General features: G+C 43.7%; 1 protein-coding gene across 6 annotated transcripts in view; it reads left to right on the top strand.

The window, feature by feature from the left end:
* LRRC56 (leucine rich repeat containing 56) overlaps positions 1-20755 on the top strand; it is a 112313-nt gene that overhangs the window by 65460 nt on the left and 26098 nt on the right. For 5 of the 6 annotated variants that reach the window (XM_045012665.1, XM_045012666.1, XM_045012667.1 and 2 more), the window contains 2 exons: positions 17769-17865; positions 18271-18468. In XM_045012665.1, coding sequence (XP_044868600.1) covers positions 17769-17865; positions 18271-18468 — 295 coding nt within the window. Of the gene's footprint in view, positions 1-1594; positions 1638-17768; positions 17866-18270; positions 18469-20755 lie in introns of those variants that run through there. The other variant, XM_045012669.1, reaches the window with a different exon arrangement.

Raw genomic sequence — 20755 nt, 5'->3', positions numbered from 1 at the left:
CCAAGTGCTGATATCTCTGCTGCAGCAGGACCATCTGGGAACTAGATTCTGGTATCCCTAGATCCCTGCCACCTCATGGCACCATCTCACTATCTGAACTCTGGCTTATTATTTTAGTAGTGAACCTCCCAGTAGGACTAGATCATGCTCTCCCAATGAAAAAAATCCTTGATTCCCCTTTCAGCATTTCCTGATAATTCTTCCACGGAAGGGAGGGGGAAGTGTTTTCATCATGGAAAAAGCAGGGAAATCAGCCCCCTCCTAAAACTAATGGATTTCCTGAGACCTACTGGAGGCAGGGGCATTGGCATAAAACTTTGAGCCTGTGTACTAATTCAAGGTCGTCTCACTCTGCCTCTTCCACGCATCACTGTCTCTGGAGCCCCTCTTTAAGTGGGATTCCGCAGTGCAGAGTGTCTCAATCAAAAGCATAGATAGTGTGCTTAGGTTGTATCAGCTGTACGGTTGGTTTTCTGTGGGATCAGTTAAGGGCAAGGATGAGAATTTCCCAGCCTGCCCCTTCCTATGTGAAGGGTCTGGGACTAGAGGGATCATGACCTGCCCCTTTGCACATTGAGGGACAAGACTATCCCCACTCCAGCGTTAGTGTCAGGAAGCAAAAACTCTGTATTCCCGAACCTCTTTTGGTTCTCACTCTCTAGGTACCCCTTCTCCCTTCCTTTCTTCTTTCATGAAAATGTATGGATGATGACTTTATCATTTCCAAAGAAAATGTTTTAATTGAGCCCAATCATCATTGGTTTGGTTTGTTCTTAAAAACATTGATAGTTTACAGTACGTAACTAGTTCAAATGGCCACATTGCAGTATGAGTAAATTGAAGGGCCCAGTCTCAGCTGGGCCTGAATCCAGTCTCTAATTTTGCAAGGTGCCGTTTTGCCCCTCCAACAGATTGTAAACAGAAATGGTGGTATCTCACTAGCGAGAGAGGATGCTTTTGGGGTTAAAACACTGGACAGAAGATCAAGTTCAATACCTCGATCAGCCACAATGACCTTAGGTATGTCACTTACTCTCGCTGCACCTTTCTTCCCCATCTGTTTAAAAAAAAAATTGTTATAATTCTCCCTTTGCCTGTCTGGTCTATTTAAATTATAAGCTCTTTGGGTCAGGGACTGTCTCTTGCCCTGTTTGTCTACAGCACCCAGCACGATGGGGCCCTGACCTGGGGCCTCTGTGCACTACTGTAACACAAATAATAATAGTAATAACTAATGGATTTGTGTCTGCAGACAAGTATTTAGATGCCCAGCTATTACCATTTGCATCTGCAACTTTTCTACCCACCGTATTAGTGTTCACTTATGGGAACTTAGGCCCAAGTGATCTTTTTAGTCAGTGATGAAAGCGAATGGTTACAGTCAATCTTTGAGGAAACTAGGGTGACCAGATGTTCCTATTTTATAGGGACAGTCCCAATATTTGGGGCTTTTTCTTATATAGGTGCCTATTATCCTCCACCCCCTGTGCTGATTTTTCACACTTGCTGTCTGGTCACCCTAGAGGAAATCCAAAGACCTGAGAGTTGGGGAGTAATGGTAATTCGACTGCTGCTGGTAGAGCTGCCCAACCTTAACCGTCTCCATGACAACAGTGGTCCAAGCAGCCATCAGAAAGGTATGTCCTTACAGAAATAGGTCAGAAAACTATAACAATAGTGTAATGGCGGGGTTGAGGGTTGTTTTGATTCTTTCCTCAGAAGAGCCCGTTGTCTGCAGATTTTTTTTTTCCGGAAACAGTTACATTGAATAGGAAACTACGAGCTTGGAATTCAGGGCTGCTGCTGGTTTCAAAAAGGGGGAAATGAAGCAATTTAGATTTATTTGCCTATTGGTAAATGGCATGCAACGTAACTAGATGGTGAGGAGGTGAAGAAGAGATGCAGATAAGAATATTTATGATCAGTTCTGAGAGTTTGATTTCTGTAAAATCAGAATTCAATTGATTTAGTGATTGTCATCTTACATGAGCGCATTGCAGCTCAAAGAGAACCTGTTGCTATTCCACAAAAATCACACATGCACGTATATTTCTTTCCCTGTAGGTCTATCATTTCTGTTTCACTGTTTGTGACAGCCACGCCACCATGTGTTGTGATCTTAACAGACGGCACAAGTCAGGCATGGTTGGGATGGGTCAGTACTTGCATAAAAGAAATTAATTGACACCTCCATGTAATAGGAAGTGGTGTCAGTTCCCTCTGACTCACCACCAATATTCTCTGTGTGGTATCAGATGATGCTATAGTGCCAATGGAATTGGTATATTTTAGATGAGACATAAAACAAGGTTCCTCACTACATGTGGCCATTAAAGATACCACAGCACTCTTTGTGACACTGGTGTTCAGGCCACAATCCAGTTTGGGTAATTACATTCTTTTCACCTAAATTCACCCTGGAGTTTCATATGGAAAAGGAATTCTTCACTTTCTTCCTTAAAATGTTATGTAGTGCTATGGCACAATGTTAGAACCACCCAGAGATGGCTGGATTTCACTGCTGAAAGAAGTGATCCTTTTTTGTTTAGATCTGCATGTGTTAATTTTGTTGTTCCCATACTCCTGGCTCTTTGTAAAGCTTCACAGTTTTTAGTGTGGCATCTGTAATTAGTTGACACTATACTTTACAAATATTGTATATCTGTAAATACACTAAACAAACTGTGGGTAATCAATGTGTTTATACTTTTTAAAAAATAATGGTAGCCTCTTTTTTTAGAAGATTGCAAGAACTTGGTGTTTGAATCTTGGAAGTCTTCCTAACATAATTTAGTTATGGTAATTACCCCTCATAATAATAAATGTAAATAATGGCAGAGTTATTTTTGCTTCATTGAGGTGATGGGAACATGTAATCTGGTTTCTTGGTGGTAGAGAGGGCCAGGATAAAATTTTCAAAAGGTCTGTAGGCACTTAAAGATGCAAATAGGCAGCTAGTGCGATTTTAAAAGTGCCTTTATGAGTTAGGTCCCTAACTCCCATTGACCTGCTTAGGTGCCTAAATACTTTAGAAAATCTGGCCCCATGCAATTATATGCTGTGCTCACTATTTTGTACTGTAGAAATTGTGTGATTTCTATTGTGCATCAAGGGCTTGATTCTCCAGTGCTCTGCAGCTGCTTTGTGAAAACCAGGACATGTTGGGGGCCAAATTGGAAAAAATCCAGAAAAAAAACCACTTTTTGGTGAGAAAAACCAAAAAAATTCAGTTTGGGTCAAACAAAACTATTTGTTTAACCCCCACACCACACACATGTTCTTTGTTTTGTTTTTTCATTTTAGGTTGTTTTCGGATGTTTTTCACCCTCCCCCCTTTTTTATATTTAGCTACATTTCTAAATGAACCACTGTGTTGAAACACAAAGTTTTGACCATTTTGAAACTAAACATTCCTAAATGGAAAGTCAAAAAGGCTTGTTTCAAAATGGCTGAAACAAATGGCTTTGGGTTTTTTTCTCTCCTGTGGCTGAAACTGTTGGCGGAATTCGATCTGAATTTGCAAATAGTTTCAGTGCATTAAAAAATGCATTTACTATCCTCCCAAGAAGTTTCACCCAGCATCAGTCCTTAGTCAAGCAAATCTCCCATTGACTTTGATAAATAATCTGGGCTCAGTGGTATAGAAATAAATCTTCCTTACTGTGAAATTCACAAATACACAGGTATAATAATTAGATGAAGTAAGGTTTCCATCTCTCTCTTTACATTATAGCCTAACAGCTTAAGTGCCAGTCACAGCCTATTTATGTAGGATTAGTTTGTTTGTTTGTTTCCAAAATTTTTGCATCTTGGAGAATTTTTTAAAATGTTCATCTTAAAACAGTTAACATACATTGAAAGAAAATCATTTCTACTAAAAAGAACAAGGAGTACTTGTGGCACCTTAGAAAGTAACAACTTTATTTATTTCTGTTAAAGAAAATTATCTCATTTTCTACCATCTGTATTCTAGCAATGGCTTCAATGGGAATTTTTCCTAACGTCTGGTCTACACTTAAAATTTAGGTCAATATAGCTGTGACGTTATTGACATGAACTGTGACCGTATAGATCATTGTTGCAACCAGGGTCCTATGGTTGCACCAGGTCTTGTACAGAGGAGGTCAACTGGGGTGTCTACGGAAAGGTTGTAGTTTGCTGGTTATGATTATGCTATCTGTATATGTGTATCATTTTTGTATTTGAAGTTATGAATATTGGCTATGTACTTGTATCTCAATGTGTTTGATTCCAAGCAGCCTCAGTGAAGCATTTGGTCAGCTTCCTGAGAAAGGACTATTTTCAGTAAGTGCCCAATCAAGAAACACTTAACTGATAATTGACTTTGGGAGACGCCAATCCACATCTGAGCTTTCCTGGGAACGTTCAAACTAACATGTAATCCAGGGGTTGGCAACCTCTGGCACACAGCTTGCCAGGGTAAGCACCCTGCCGGGCCGGGCCAGTTTGTTTATCTGCTGCGTAGGCAGGTTCGGCCGATCGCGGCTCCCACTGGCCACGGTTCACCGTCTCAGGCCAATGTGGGAGGCCTGAAGCCGCGGCCAGCACATCCCTCGCTGGCCGAACCTGCTGACGCGGCAGATAAACAAACTGGCCTGGCCCGCCAGGGTGCTTACCCTGGCGAGCCGCGTGCCAGAGGTTGCTGACCCCTGATGTAAAAAATGGCATCGGCCTGCAAAAAGCTGAATCATTCATGGACGTGTGACTTCGCTGGTGGCTACAAACTCCATCTTGTTGCTATGACTTTGCAGCATAGATGCACCCTTAGTAAACTAATCCAGTTGGTTTACTTAAAAATTACTTAAAAATTCACAGGAACATCAGTTTGGAAGTGATTGTGTTGCTGCATTGGAGAATTATAGGGAGACATTAAAAATTCATAGAGGGCTTTACGTTATAGCATAGTATGAAACTGCTAGAGTTAAACAGTCTTGAAAGTGAGAGTCTGTTCAGTCATTTTTAAACGGCTCAACATTTTCTGTCTAGGTTTTAATATCACACCCATCTCTGTGGAATCTAGGTATCTGGTCTCGTAGCAATTTATTTTGGTTTTTTGAGATAACATTTATTTACAACTTCCAACAAACAGAAGTTGAATAGGAATCTAATGACTGGCATCTTTCTTCTTAATTTTTATATGTCCAGTTGTTCTGGTATTTCATTTTTTCTGATTTTATGTGTGTTAAAGTTGTTGGAACAAAATGAAGGTTTTTTTAAAATGCCAATGAGCTGCCTCTACAATTGATATTGTGCAATCAAGGCACTTTTACCAAATATTCTTCCTACTTACTCACAATCAAAGCACTTTTACCAAATATTCTTCCTACTTACTCTCTCCAGTATAGAAAGTTTCAGGGGTGTTGATTTTAAAGTGTCAAAACTGTATTAAAGCAAAGTGGAAGCACATCTCTTTTATTTTGCTAAACCTCAAATCTGGGATGCAATGTAAAACAAAGACCCAAAATTAAAAATACAAAGACATTAACCAGGCAGTAAATTGAAAACGTTGAGTTATTTACACTAAAGGAATGCATCCCATTCTGTAACCTTAACTTTATTATTTGTTATTTCCGATGTACATCATTTTCAACAGTTAAAGTGAGGGAATGCCAGATTTCTGTGCAGCATAGATAGCTTTGGGGCTAAAAGGGGAGACAGTTGAGATGCAGTTTTATTTACTGTGTATCTAAATTTTCCTCCATTTGAAAGTTCAGTTGCCTGTTCAGACTATGTAATGCTGATGTCAAGATGGAGTATTGCATATTGAGGTAGACAGCCTTTATGGGCAAAACTCCCCACCTTTGCCACGAGTGGAAGCATAATGTAGAAGGAAGTCCCAGGGCTGTATTTGGCTTATGAGCCACACTTTAACAAATCCAGCTATTTTTAAATTTGTGGAAACTCAGTTAAAGTTGTTAGTATTTCATTATTAATACTCGGTTACCTGTTAAAAGACTACCAAGTAGATAAAATGACAAGCAATTTTCAAGATCAAAAGGAAATTAACACAAAATTACATGTACCCCACCCACGCATACATATATTCATGTGATAGAGAATTATTATTCCTCATTCCAGGTACATCAGCTTTGATCAAGCCAATTATTCTGCTCTGGGTTTTTTGACAGCAACTGAAAATGAGAACATTTTAAATTAAAGCTACATTTCAGAGACTTCCCCTTCACAGTACATTATAACTTATTAAGTCGAACAAAAACTCTTAGTTAATTAAAACACAATTATGACCCCCTACAAAACCAGTGTATTGATCAGCTCTCCTGATTTTGTTTGAAACTACCTTGGTTCAGTTAGTTCAGATGAGCAGAATTTCATATAAAATAGGGTTCTACTCTGATATGCTCTGAATTGTGAAACAAAATATTTGCAGATAGTGCTGCAAGTCTTATGTCATGATTGCTACAGTGGATGCAATGGTGGCATAAGAAACCATAATACATGAATATACCACAAAAATGAAGATAGGTATAGCCCTGAAACACAACTTGGAGGGGTTGGTTGTATCCTTGCTGGCGTCCTCCACTCCTATCTGCTTCAGCAGAGCAATCCTAGCCTAGTAAAAGATGCTCGGAGAGTTCACCCCTATGAAAGACAGACTCCTGGGGTGAAATATAGGCCCTGTTGAAGTTAATGGGAGTTTTGCCATTGACTTCAATGAAGCTAGGATTTCACCCATGGAGTGCAGAAGTGTCTCTAGCTGCCTTGTTCGTAGCAAATTTGTCTATGGATTAGCCCGATCATTCTTCCAGATTAAAGCTACCAATGTGGTTGCAGAGCCCTGGACAGCAAACACTCAAGACAAGTAACTACCAGCAGCAGTGAGATTCAGAGGAGAAAAACAGTTTGAAGAGAAGATGGACAGTTGTAGATTCTGGGCCAGATCCTCAGCCTCAGACTTGAGTAGTCTGGATGCTTCAGCAATTGGAATCCCTGGTACTGTAGCCATCTCTACACCTACCCGGTCCCAGGTTAGAGGAAGTGTTGGGAAGAGGGAGTATGGCCAGGGTCCACTCTTCTCCAGTGATCACAGGCTGTTGCAGCAATTCTTTGGGAGCTATTGCTGCTGGCTGCAAATTAGAGCAACTCTGAGGCTGGAGATATAAAGTCCCCAGTGCAAAGGGTTATGGACTGGGAGCCCGGAAACCAGAGTGCTGTTCCCAAGTGACTGGTGTGTGTCTGGGCAAGTCATTTTCTTCTCAGTGCTTCAGTTTCTGCATCAATAAAACGGAGGATGATGATAGTTTGAGCTCTATAGAAGAAATGCGCTATACAGTGCTTTTGCCCCCACTCCAAATCTGAATGTTTAAACAAGAAGAACCCATAAAATATTTCTATTAGGAGAAAACCTGACTGTCATCAACACTTGGAAAATAAAGGTTTTAGTTAGTACGAAGGTTGCCTGAAAAACCCTATTAAAAACATTCAGCAACACATTGGGCTGCAAAGATACCCACCAACACCACCTTTTTCATTCACAGTGAAATGCAAGTCTGCATTTGCGTGTAAAAAAAGAATAATGGAAATAGAGTTTCACATAACACACTGGTTATTAAACCTAAAGCTTGTGTAGATGCAAGCTTCCTATTCAACTTATGTGACTTGAGCACACTTGCCTTCCCCTGATGTTTTCCACCTGTACATTTAAAAATAGCTCGATAAAGCCTCATTCTCACTTAGTTTTCAGAGTCTGAGGATGATGTTGCAGAACAAGGTTAGGAACACTTGTTAAGAAAAGACTGCTCAGTTCTGAAGGCAAAATGAGGATAAAATATTAGGCATTACAGCAACGTAGCATTTTAGTGTAACAATAGGCTTTTTGCACCAAAAGTCTGGACCTTATTCACCACTGCCTTGCACCAGGGCCAATCATTTGTACCAATGCAAAGTGGGTACAAGATATTAACATATCAGAATGGGAGCATTTTCCACCCACTGCATTCAGGTGTAGATGACTGCGAGGTACAAGACAAAGGAGAATCATTATTCCCTAATTATATTAGCAAGTATACAAAGTAAGCCTCCAATTCTGCCATCAGATCCTCTTGGGTAGATCTTTGCCCCTGCATGGAGCCCCTTTGGCTGCAAAGGGACACTGCAGGGACATAAGGATATCCCCTTATCTGCTTGCTGAGATGGGGGCTGTGTCTCAGACTTAACAAAACAAGAGAAGCGCACAGACGCACACACTGTTTTACAGTTTTGAGTACTTTATAGCCATTTGAGAGAACAATGACACTATTATGTAATCTTCCCATTTAAGCATATGTTATTGATTTAAGTAACATACAAACTTTAAACATTTTTGCTTCTGATGTTAGAGTTACCCATACAACCAAACCATTGTATACTGACATATGGACCAGATCTCTGTTATCATTACACTCCTTAATAAATCTGTCTTGATCTCTATAACTTAATGAGGAGATTTGTTTGTTTTTTCCTAAGCAGGAAGCCAGTAACTTGGTCATTATTTTAAAATCTGTACTTAATGGTGAAAGTTGGCTAATAGCTAGCATATTCATCTTTAGGATGGCCTTCTTTAGAAATTAAAAGAATAGCCTCTAAATGATTTTGGAAGAATATTGCATGTTAGGATTCATTAAACAAAGATGTATGCGTTTAGAAAACAGTTATTGTTTGTAAATTAGGCGACTTAGATGCTTTGTGGTTTAGCTGAATGGTTCTGAATAATTTTGAAATTAAACAGTACAGTGTTCCCACTAATAGACATTTAGGACCCGATTCTGCTCAAGGCTGCATTTGTGTAAGTGTGGAGTAGCTCCGTTAACATCAGTGGAACTTCTCTATACTTACGCTGGCAAAACCAAAAGCAGAATTTGGCTTTTAAAGTCTGGTCTCCATCCAGTAGAATTTTGGCTCAAGTGAACTAATCCCCAAAGAACCAGTGTGCTGGATTAAAAGAAGAACAAGTTATTGTTTTTCAAAATGTCATTAGTTGTTGTAAACCAAACTTGTTTTTTTCCCCTCATTTCAAAGAGTGATGAGCTGTCTGGAGAATTGAATTTCACAAAAGAAATCATGAATGGTTCTGTGCAAGTTGGAAGGATGTTGCAATACCCTGACAGGAACATAGTACTGCTGTGGTAGGAATTCTCTGGACAAACCTGTGTGGAGAAAATTGGAGCATAGTTTTCATACTGTTATATTCATTTTCTTGAGCCAAAATCAATTTGAAGTGCAGCTTTAAGCTCCCATGAATACAACTCTCCAGCATTCTTCACTGCCTGTGAAAATGGCAACATAAGTGGGAGTGGCTGTGTGAGTACATATTGGTTTCTTAGCACAAGTTCGTTCTATATTTTTGGATAGTAAAGAGCGTGTTTTGGAACTCTGTTCACGCTCCTCACACACACAAGCTGAGGCCTGTGTGTGAAATGATGATTGCTTCTGAAAGCTGCTGGTTTGGCACCCCTAGAAACTGTAGTCCTTTGTTCATCACCAGAAGGTACAGCATGGGAAGTGGCAGCTTCTCACACATAGCTTTGGCAGTGTCACTCAAAGATGACCTGGAAGAAACACTTGCAGGAATGAGAGGGTAGTTTAATCTCTATGCCCCTTCATTTCTTAGCCTTTCTGCTACTTAATAACATTTGTGGTGATCGGGACACTTATCCACTAGGAACAGAAGTGTCTATTATTATATGTGTTTGTGTGATTGGTGCCCCCTAGAATGGAGTATGGTTCGTCCCAGATCCTGTTTTATACTGTACATAATCATCTATCCAACTTATCTTCATCATTCATTAATGCTGGGCCCTACATTTCTTATCTGCCACCTCTCCTAGCTGCCAGAAACTCCTCAGCCTTTTTGTGGAACTTCATCTCTACCCAGAAATTAAAATATAATGGAGGTATCCTATCTCCTAGAACTGGAAGGGACCTTGAAAGGTCATCGAGTCCAGCCCCCTGCATTCCCTAGCAGGACCAAGTACTGATTTTGCCCCAGATCCCTAAGTGGCCCCCTCAAGGATTGAACTCATAACCCTGGGTTTAGCAGGCCAATGCTCAAACCAGTTACTTCTTAGTTAGATAATCCCTGCCCCACAGAGCTGATTTAAATGGTAAGCTCTTTGGGAAAGGTACTGTTTTGTTATCTGTTTGTACAGAGCTCTGCACAATGGAGCCTGGTCTCTGATTTCTGCCTTTTGATGCTACAGTATATAAATAATAATAATAATTAATCTAGCATAGTGGTATGAAGGATCATTTTGTATCTTCAACAATCTTCATAAACACTGTTTCCCTGAAAATTGTAATCTTTTCTGGGCCTCCTCACACTAAAAATATAATAGAAATGGATTTTTCCTCCTAATTTCCATCTTAAATTGTGGTTAGAATGTAAATCTCCTCTTTTCTATTTTTATTAGCGAGGCATCAGTTGTGGCTCTGTAGTTCAGGTTCAGTTGAGCGTTGCACTTAAATATATGAACTTACACACAAAATGTGATCAATACGTGTGCAATATTTCCCAAGACTTGCTAATCCCCACAAACTTGTACATTCCAAATGAAGCAGAGCTGGTTCCAGATGAGGCACGCCCATCTTTTGGAATTTCTTAACTTTTCTTCCAAATGGTCAACAAAAATGTAGAAATACTTTCAGAAATGCAGGTGCATGCAATTGTCTTGTCAGGGGCAGCCTACTCTGAGTTCAATTGCTGTTTTACCTTGCAGTCTTTTAGCAGCAGTGTTCTCAGTGGGAATTGCTGTGCGTTAATTAATCTGGGATTTTTTTTGATGCTGCAAGCATGAACTTTTTTTTTTTTTTTCAAATGTGATCCAAAGCTTTCCAAATGCTCCTTGTGTTAGTTCAGAAATAAAATATTTGCAGATGTGCCTTGCTGTTACAAGCAGTCTGACTTGACATTGTTTTTTATAGAAGTGATATAAAAATACCCTGGGACAAATTCGGAGCTGCACCACTCAGGATTCTGGGCTGTTGCAATGGCTGCCACAGCCCACAGCATAAGTTAGAGGAGCCCCATTGCTGTCTCGACTTGCAGTAGCTTCTCTGAACCCAGGACAGACAAAGAACAAAGTGCTCTGGTCAGTCCCCTCCTGCCCTAGAAAATTCGCTGGCATCCCTCTACACTGGATGCTGCATGGAAGGAGTGGCACTGGGTCACTTACTTTAATCCACTGGTGCCCTTCTGTATTTCTCAGGGCCCAGTTAACTTTGCCTTGTGCCCCACTTTGTAAAGCAGAGCACAGACTCAGACCCAGCGATAGCAAATTGTACATCTTATACAACTAAGGTTCTTGTACTTTATTGTGACTCATTCTTTGGTTTGAGTTAATGGTCAGCTTTGCAGCTTTGGACAGTCAGTCAACTTTAGCCCCGTATTTAGGCATTGTAGAAATACGTTTTTATAAAACCCAAAACCAAGATAAAGGTTTTAATCTGGGTTTTTTAATGCCAAAGAAACCGTTTTTGTAAATCAGCAACAGTAACAAAAATTGTCTTGCTAGTGTTTACATCCCAAACATTGCAGCATCCTACATGTGCCTGTGAGCCTGAGGCCTGGTCTACACTACGCGTTTAAACCGGTTTAAGGAGCGTAAAACCGATTTAACGCCACACCCGTCCACACTAAGAGACCCTTTATATCGATATAAAGGGCTCTTTAAACCGGTTTCTGTACTCCTCCCTAACGAGAGGAGTAGCGCTAATATCGGTATTACCATATCGGATTAGGGTTAGTGTGGCCGCAGATCGACGGTATTGGCCTCCGGGTGGTATCCCACAGTGCACCACTGACCGCTCTGGACAGCAATCTGAACTCGGATGCAGTGGCCAGGTAGACAGGAAAAGCCCCGCGAACTTTTGAATATTTCCTGTTTGCCCAGCGTGGAGTTCCGATCAGCACGTGTGGCGATGCAGTTAAAAATCAAAAAGAAAGAGCTCCAGCATGGACCATGCGGATGTGATCGCTGTAAGGGCAGGCAAATCTGTTCTATCAGCGCTCCGTTACAGAAGACGAAATTCAAAATCATTTTTTAAAAATCTCCAGACAGACGCCATAGCAGGGACTCAGCTCACTGCTGCGTGACAAGCGTAACGGAAAGCCAAAGAATCAAATGGACGCTCATGGAGGGGGGACTGGAGCGGGGACTGGAGGACTCAAGCAATCCCACAGTGCCTGCAGTCTCCGAAAAGCATTTGCATTCCTGGCTGAGCTCCAAATGCTTCTAGGGTCAAACACAGTGTCCGCGGTGGTTAAGGACATAGCTCGGCAATTTACGCCCCCCACCCCCCCACCCCCCCTAGAAGTGAAAGGGAAAACAATCCTCTCTTGACTCTTTTACATGTCACCCTATCTTTACTGAATGCTGCAGATAGACACAATGCTGCAGCACTCAACACCAACATCCTTGCTCCCCCCCTGCCATGGGTGGCTGATGGTACAATATCGCTGATATCCATCATCATCATCAGCCTATTGGCACATGGGGCAGTGCAAAAGGACTGGTAACCATGCCGACTAGCATCAGTGAGGTCGATCAAGGGTGCCTGCTCCTAATTTTTCCTGGTAGATGGTGCAGTATGGCTGGTAACCGTCTTCATCATAGCAACAGGGGGCTGAGCTCCATCAGCTCCCACCCTTCATGTGTAAAGAAAAGATTCAATTGTCCCTGGACAAGCAGCGGGATGCTGGGCTTCTCTCCTCCACACTGCTTAATGTCCTGTCTGGACTATCATAGCAGCTGGAGGCTGCCTTCCACTCATTTCTCACTAACAAGTCACTGTGTCTTATTCCTGCATTCTTTATTACTTCATCACACAAGTGGGGGGACAATGCTACGGTAGCCCAGGAAGGCTGGGGGAAGAATGGAATCAACAGGTGGGGTTGTTGCAGGAGCACCCATTTGAATAGCATACAGCTCATAATTTCTGCAGGATCTGACACAGAGCAGCTGTGCTCTCTGGTTCTATGATACAGTGGTTCTCTAGTACACTTGCCCATATTCTAGGCAGGACTGATTCTATTTTTAGATACCAAAAAGGAGGAATTGACTCAGGGAGTCATTCCCTGGCTTTTGCGCCCCTGGCTGATCTCAGCCAGGGGCACTTATGACAGCAGCAAATGGTGCAGTGCAAAAGGACTGGTAACCATGATCATCTTATTACCAATTTATGGTATGGTAGATGGTACAGTATGGCTGGTAACCATCTCTGCTGTCATGCAAAAGCAAAAGCATGCTGCTGTGTAGCGCTGCTGAATCGCCTCTGTCAGCGACATCTAGTACACATACGGTGACAGTCACAAAAGGCAAAACAGGCTCCATGATTGCCATGCTATGGCATCTGCCAGGGCAATCCAGGGAAAAAAGGCGCGAAATGTTTGTCTGCCGTTGCTTTCCCAGAGGAAGGAATGACTGACGACATTTACCCAGAACCACCCGCGACAATGATTTTTGCCCCATCAGGCACTGGGATCCCAACCCGGAAATTCCAAGGGGCGGGGGAGGCTGCGGGAACTATGGGATAGCTACGGAATAGCTGCCCACAGTGCAACGCTCCAGAAATCGATGCTAGCCTCGGACCGTGGACGCACACCACCGAATTAATGTGCTTAGTGTGGCCACGCGCACTCGATTTTATACAATCTGTTTTGCTAAACCGGTTTATGTAAATTCGGAATAATCCCGTAGTGTAGACGTACCCTGACAGGCTCTGATTCTTTTGTCACACCAGTTCTAACTACATTAGCTTTAAAGGAGTTGCTAGTTGGATGAGAATCAGTTCCAAAAACTATAAACAGAAGCAGAACTGATTTATGTATTTTTATTATCTAGCATGAACTTTGACAAGTAAGTTAGATTTTTTAAGTTTGCTCAGAGGTAAGAACTTCAAAAAGTAATGTTTATTTTACACAGTGCCCCCTTAAGGCTGTGTCCATACTAGGAAATACATCATGTTTGAAGATGGATTAACTCAGCAGTTCTCAACCGAGGGTCCGTGAGCCCTTTCAGGGGGGCCGCAGAGCCCTGCAGCTGAAACCCGGTGCCCCGAACCTCAGCACTGAAGCCGGGAGCGGTGTGGGGCTAAAGCTAGCGGCCCCCCTGCCCCAACTGGGAGCAGCGCGAGGCTGAAGCTGGCGGCCCTCCTCCAAGCCCCCAAAGCTGGGAGTGACGTGGGGCTGAAGTTGGCAAACCTTGCCCCCTCCAAGCTAGGAGCAGCAGGGGGCTAAAGCTGGGAGTCCCAGCACCCGCCCCCATCCCTGCTGAAGCTGGGAGCCGCACTGGGAGCCCCCCCTCCTGCCCATAAATAGCCCCTAGCTACCCCCTCCCTTCACTCTGACCTACGTCCCTGCCTGTACACAGCCCCTAGTTACCCCCTGCCTGCACCCTGAGCTACCCCCTGTCCACATACAGCCCCAAGCTACCCCCTGCCTGCACCCTGAGCTACCCCCCATCCACACACAACCCCTAGCTACCCTCTGCCTCCACCCTGAGCTACCCCCTGCCCACACACAGTCCCTAGCTACCCCCTGCCTGCACCCTGAGCTACCCCCCTGCCCACACACAGCCCCTAGCTACCCCCTGCCTGCACCCTGAGCTACCCCCTGCCCACACACACCCCCGAGCGACCCCCTACCTGCACCCTGAGCTACCCCCTGCCCACATACAACCCCTAGCTACCCCCTGCCTCCACCCTGAGCTACCCCCTGCCCACATACAACCCCTAGCTACCCCCTGCCTCCACCCTGAGCTACCCCACTGCCCACACACAGCCCCGAGCGACCCCCTGCCTGCACCCTGAGCTACCCCCTGCCCACACACAGCCCCTAGCTACCCCCTGCCTGCACCCTGAGCTACCCCCGTCCACACACAACCCCTAGCTATCCCCTGCCTCCACCCTGAGCTACCCCCTGCCCACATACAGCCCTTAGCTACCCCCTACGTGCACCCTGAGCTACCCCCTGCCCACATACAGCCCTTAGCTACCCCCTACGTGCACCCTGAGCAGTTTTCAAACTTTTTGAACTGAGTCCCCCCTTTGAGTTACATTTTTTGATTGCATCCTCCCCACAGCCCAGACAGGCTGGGTGGCCTGTTGAGTGAGGCCAGGGGTGGAGGTGGTGCTCCTTCCCTGGACCCTGCTGTGCGGCTTGCCCCCCCAAAATAGAAGTAAAACTATGCCTATGTCCAAGGATCCCCCCCTCATCTCCCCCTCCCCAGGCCCTGGTGTTTTCGTAGCATGTTGAGGGGGGCCTCAGCAAGAAAAAGGTTGAGAACCTCTGGATTAACTAACATGTTTTAATTAACACAATGTTAAACATGATTTAGCATCTGGAGTAAACAGGGACAATTCATGTTTACAAATGTGAGAGCGGGTCATTTCGGAAGGGACTGGGATTAAACTTGACTAGCTAACACACTTTTAAAACATGACTTGTCCTTGTGCACGCTACAGGCACAATTATGTTTAACACTGATAACACTGCTGGAGTCGGTGGAGCTCTGTGAGGGTGCTGGGCTCCGCATTGCAGAATCATGGCTGAAACTATGACGTGGTGGCAGTCACTCTAAAACAGTCGTGTAAAAAATAGATGTAAATTAATATATTGTTTGGACTCAGCATCGGTCATTTTAATTCCGAGAAACTCTTAGGAGGCAAACATAATACCAAAAGTTATGATTTGAATAATACACATTCAAATAGAAAGTACAAGACACAAACAAATAATATTTTGGGTTTTTTTGTTAAAATTTGGTAAAATATCAAGTTCTGATTGTTTTCCATCTTGTCTTTCACTGCAACATATTGAGAATTTAACAGAAATAATTTGCTTTCCACTTTAATAGCGTGAAAATATGAATATCCTGGGTAACCATTTTATATTTACCTGGGTCTGATGATATAGAGAAAAGGAGATTTTCACACCAAAATAACACCACCCACATTTCTCAAAGGCTGATCAGCGCGTAAATGGGTCATGAAATGAGCAATGCATTTTCTTCACATTAGTCATAATTAACAGGTTTGAGTTTATTGGTGTGTTGCTCAGGCAGTAAGCATTGCCATGCTTGGTGGCAGCTGCTTCATTTTTACATTGTTTCTCCCCTCCACCCTTTGCTTTTATAATTATAAATTTTAGTAAATATTGCAGTTGGTGCATTCTTGCCTCAAAGATGCCTTGAAATCAGTTACTTTTGAATAAAACAATGTACAATGGAAATATTCACTGGAGAGGCTATTTGCTGGATGGCTATTTGCTGGAGGCTAAATGCTGGATGGTTGTGATGGCACATTGTGACCCTTTCGGTTCAGAGGCAAACCCTTCTGGATGAACAGACCTAAGCTGGTTCCTGGAAAGAAACCTAACAATTATGTCTCTTCTGCAGGGTCTTATCCAGTACCAGCAGGATTTAAGCAAGTGAGTTTGTTCGTCAGGTCAGCTTTATGATCCTGCCAGTTAAGGAACTGTATAACCTGCTGACATCAGCAGAGCTTCGTCAGTGAGTCCACAGAAAGGACTGTAATCTTGATAGTGGAGAAGAATGATTCTTCTGTGCCTACTGTTTACTTTATCGTAGTTGTTGCTGTGGCCCGGATTCTCAGCTGGTGTGAACTGAAACCACTCCAGTGTAGTCAAGGCATCTATGCTAATATACATGAGGATCTGCCTTTAACAGCAGCAGTGATACAATAAACAATAGAGACATAAAGGAATCACTCTTCTCTGCTACAACAGAAGCCACAGGCTTTGGACTGGAGACTGGTCTGTGATGGTTCTTAGGTTTTGTTGTTTGCTATGTTCTATGAAGAATCTAAAATAAATACAATGACTAGGAAGTGGGGGAAACTTTTTTCATTAGTATTGAGAGGGTGCAGTGTTTCTTCTATGGTGGGGAAAGTCTGGGGTTGGATACAGTGGTCTCCTGGGTTTGTCAAGCCACTGTATCTCATTTACATTTAAATGATATGCACGTGTAGCTCAATGATAGAGGATTGATAGTGCTAAAGACTTTGGGCTTGATTTGCCACTACTTCTGTACTTTATGTAGCTATTTATGTCTGTGCAAAGTCAATGGGACACCCCATGCACAAAGTTAAACGTGCTTAAGTGCTTTTCTGGATTAGGTCCAGAATGCTTAGAGCCTTGCAGAATCAATCCCTTACTCACCTGTTGCTAGGCCTATGAGATGGACAGATGGAATGGGGTGGATTACCATTTTCTGCTGATCCAAGCAGTATTATTTGCTAAAATGATTATCACTTCCAATGCAAGGAGAGGAAAAGTGCCGTACAAACTGTGATAAAAGGCAACAGCAGGGGGTTAAAATCTGATGTATTGATTTGGATTATGTTTATACAATATGTAGTGAAAACAACAGAAATAAATTCTTCTTGTAACATTTATCTAACTTGCTTTGAATTATGGAAAAATCACCAAAGTGTAAACCCTTGGCAGAATTTTAAATGGATTTCTTGAATTGGGAGCAGATCTGTTCCATGAGGCGTGTTGTCACTGGAGATCAAAAGCATGTTTGGGGGAAGAGATTGGAATAAAACTGTTCACTATACAACCTTAATCTCTTTCTTCATCTATGAGAGTTGCACTGTTTCTCTATATTTCCTGCCTGTTGAGGATACAGACTATGAGGAAACAATCAGATTTTCCAATGTGGAGGAAACAAAATGTCTTTTAATTTTCTTTTTCCATTTAAATCAGTGTTTGTTTGAATTGTTTCTGTTACAAGGGACCTTGGAAGTACATTGTCTCATCTCCAAGTATTGTGGATGGCTCGCTGTGGACTCACAGATTTAGATGGAATCTCTTCCTGCAGCTCTTTGAAGGTAAGTAAAACTGGATCATTTCAATATGCTCCTACGGTTGATATCTTTAGTTAATATTTCTCTTTCTGTAATTGTACCGTTACTTTTTTTAAAGTTCTTAAAGGATTTTGATTGGGCACCTTGAGTTTGTGTTTATTAATCTTTGAAGATGCTAAAGCAATTATTTTTTACTACAACACTGTTGTCTGATCCTGAACACACTTACTTATTTCCATGATAGTCTCATTGACTTAAAATGGCAGTAGCCATGATAGGGAACACTATGCCCAAGCTAGTAGCTGATCATTCTAATTGATGTTTCTAGCCCTTTTTAGTATGCAATATCCTAAAGATTTGAAGTCAGTAAGTGGCTTAATGTAATTTGGGCAAGTCTGTGGTTTATATGTTCTGTTTACTTCTGTTGAGGAACTCTATATAGCCTATAACAATATTTCTGACCTGAGCCAAGTGAGCTTGCTGGATCATCTTGAGATTCTGGACCTGGAAGGAAACAATATTGAGGACATCAACCAGATTCAGTACCTGGGACTCTGCAGCAAACTGAACAATCTCACAGTGGAGGGGAATCTTATTTGCTTGAAGCCAAACCCAGAGTCTTCAGAGGTGAGAACCTTTTTCAGATTTCTTGTGTTCAATTTTGCACGTTTATCTTGAGTTGGTAAATCAGGTATCCAAAGAAATACTTCTGTTGTGGTGGTGTTATAGTAGGTCTTTTCTTTCTCTCTTTTCTATTCTATCCCTCTTTCTCTATAGTTTTTTTTTTAAAGGCACTTCCCATGAACACAAGGAAGAATAGAGGAAGCATTAGTATCGATTTGACAAGACCTTTTCCTTAACGGCTTCAGGGGAGTGTTGATATTAGTAGGAATCCCTTTCATAGCACATCTCCTAATACATGTGGCTGTAGGGTAAAATAAACTAGCAAGCAAATTGTTCTGACAAGAATAAACACTTCTCCCACATGCTAGTGCACATATTTGTGCAACATTAAATCTATTTCCATCTGCTGTGAACCTGCCCAAGAGTTGCTAGAGTTTAATTTCTTCCTGCGTTCTAGCCAGCCCAAACCCCTTTCACTGCTCACCAGGGAGCATGGAGCAGGCTTTTAAGATGTTTTTTTTAAACCTCCATTACCTTTTAGCAAGAAAATAATATTTTCTCAGTCCCCATGTCAGTCTTCACAGTGAGCATTCCTCATTTCCATGGCCAGTGGGGCAGCCAAGATCTTTGCGCTGAGCCTGTGCTTAGGATCAGCCCTCCAGAAGAATTTCCCAGAATTCTCTGCCCCAAAGCAGACTCCAGGGCACCCCTCTCAGCAGAGCTTTCAGAGGATTTTTGAAAGATTTTTAATTAACTGTCTCTTAGGTTTCTTAATGGCTTTGAGGGTTTCTTCTCAAAACTGCTAAACCAAAAAAATAGAAAATTCTTGTGGCTTTCTGAGGAGGGTTTGAAGGACAGCACCTCTCCTCCCCTCAGAAATGGCAGGGACAGCGGGCTGCCTGCACCCAGCTCCCAGTCGGCATATGAGCGAGGTCCACACCAAGAGAATTGAGCAGGCCACAGGAACCCAGCTCCTAGACAGCGTGTGGGCCTGTTCCAGGCCAAGAGGCATGAGCAGGCAGCAGTGAAACTGGCCCCCAGATGGCATATGGGTCAGGCCCACACTGAGAGAGCTGGGCAGGCCACAATTGAACCAGCTTTCAGTTAGCATGTGGGTGAGATCCACATTGAGAGATTTGAGCAGGCCACAGGGAAGCCTGGCTGAACATGTGGGCAAGGTACACAAAGAGTCAGCTGAATGGGCCACATTGAAGCTCCCTTCACTGAAGCCAAGCCAGAATTAGTGGCATGGAATGAGGGGGAAGATTTTCAAAGTCCCCTGCCTCACCACAGCTTGCACTGCAAAGTACGTATCCTGCATATCTCCCTAAGGAGTGAGGTAGAGCCGATGGAGACAAATGATCCCACTGGTATCAGATAGGCCTTGCAGATAAAACAGATTTACCTGTAAGTTCTCAGCTGCTCTGAAAGGTGCCAGCTCCTGCAGCCTTTCTGGTACCAATGGGTCATTTGTTTTTATTGGAAATGAGATCAAAGTCTTTCAGCCAGGACACCAGTTTGCATCTTGTCCTTGTTCAGGGGTCGGCAACCTATGGCACGCGTGCCAAAGACGGCACATGAGCCGATTTTTAATGGCACGCTGGGGCCTGCTGGGACTACAGTGTGCTATTAAAAATTCTGCCGGCGCAGTAAGCTGCAGGGTCCGCGCTCCTGGGCCGGAGCATCTGGCCGAGTGCAGCAAGTCGCCAGCCCCTCTCCTGCCTTCTCCCCCCTTCCCCTGGAGCTGTGCCGCTGTGCGCGCAGCGCGCTCCCGCGGGGCAGTGTTTGGCTCCGCGGGGAGGGAAAGACGCTCCCCGCTCATCCGGAGCCCTGCTGCCGCGTGCGCAGCATTCTGAGGGGCGGGGCTGCGCGCACGGCGGCAGGGCTCCAGATGAACGGGGAGCCTCATGGTAAGGGGTCTGGGGCTGGGGGGGGTTGGATAAGGGGTGAGGGCAGTCAGGGAACAGGGGGCAGGGTGGGTTGGATGGGGGGGTGGGATGCCGGGGGGTGGTTAGGGGCGGGGGTCTCTGGAGGGGGCAGTCAGGGACCGCGGGGGGTTGGATGGGGCATGGGAGTCCCGAGGTCTGTCAGGGGGTGGGGAGTGGATAGGAGTCAGGACAGTCAGGGGACAGGGAGCAAGGAAGGTCCTGGGGGGGGGCAGTTAGGGTGGAGGGGTCTCTGGAGCGGCTGGTCAGGGGACAAGGAGCAGAGGGGGTTGTATGAGTCAGGAGTTCTGGGGGTCCTGTCAGGGGACGGGAAGTGGTTGGATAGGCATGGGAGTCTGGGGGGG

This window comes from Mauremys mutica, chromosome 4, assembly GCF_020497125.1.
Source record: "Mauremys mutica isolate MM-2020 ecotype Southern chromosome 4, ASM2049712v1, whole genome shotgun sequence".
NCBI lineage: Eukaryota > Metazoa > Chordata > Testudines > Geoemydidae > Mauremys > Mauremys mutica.
This window is presented reverse-complemented; position numbering and strand designations above follow the sequence as displayed.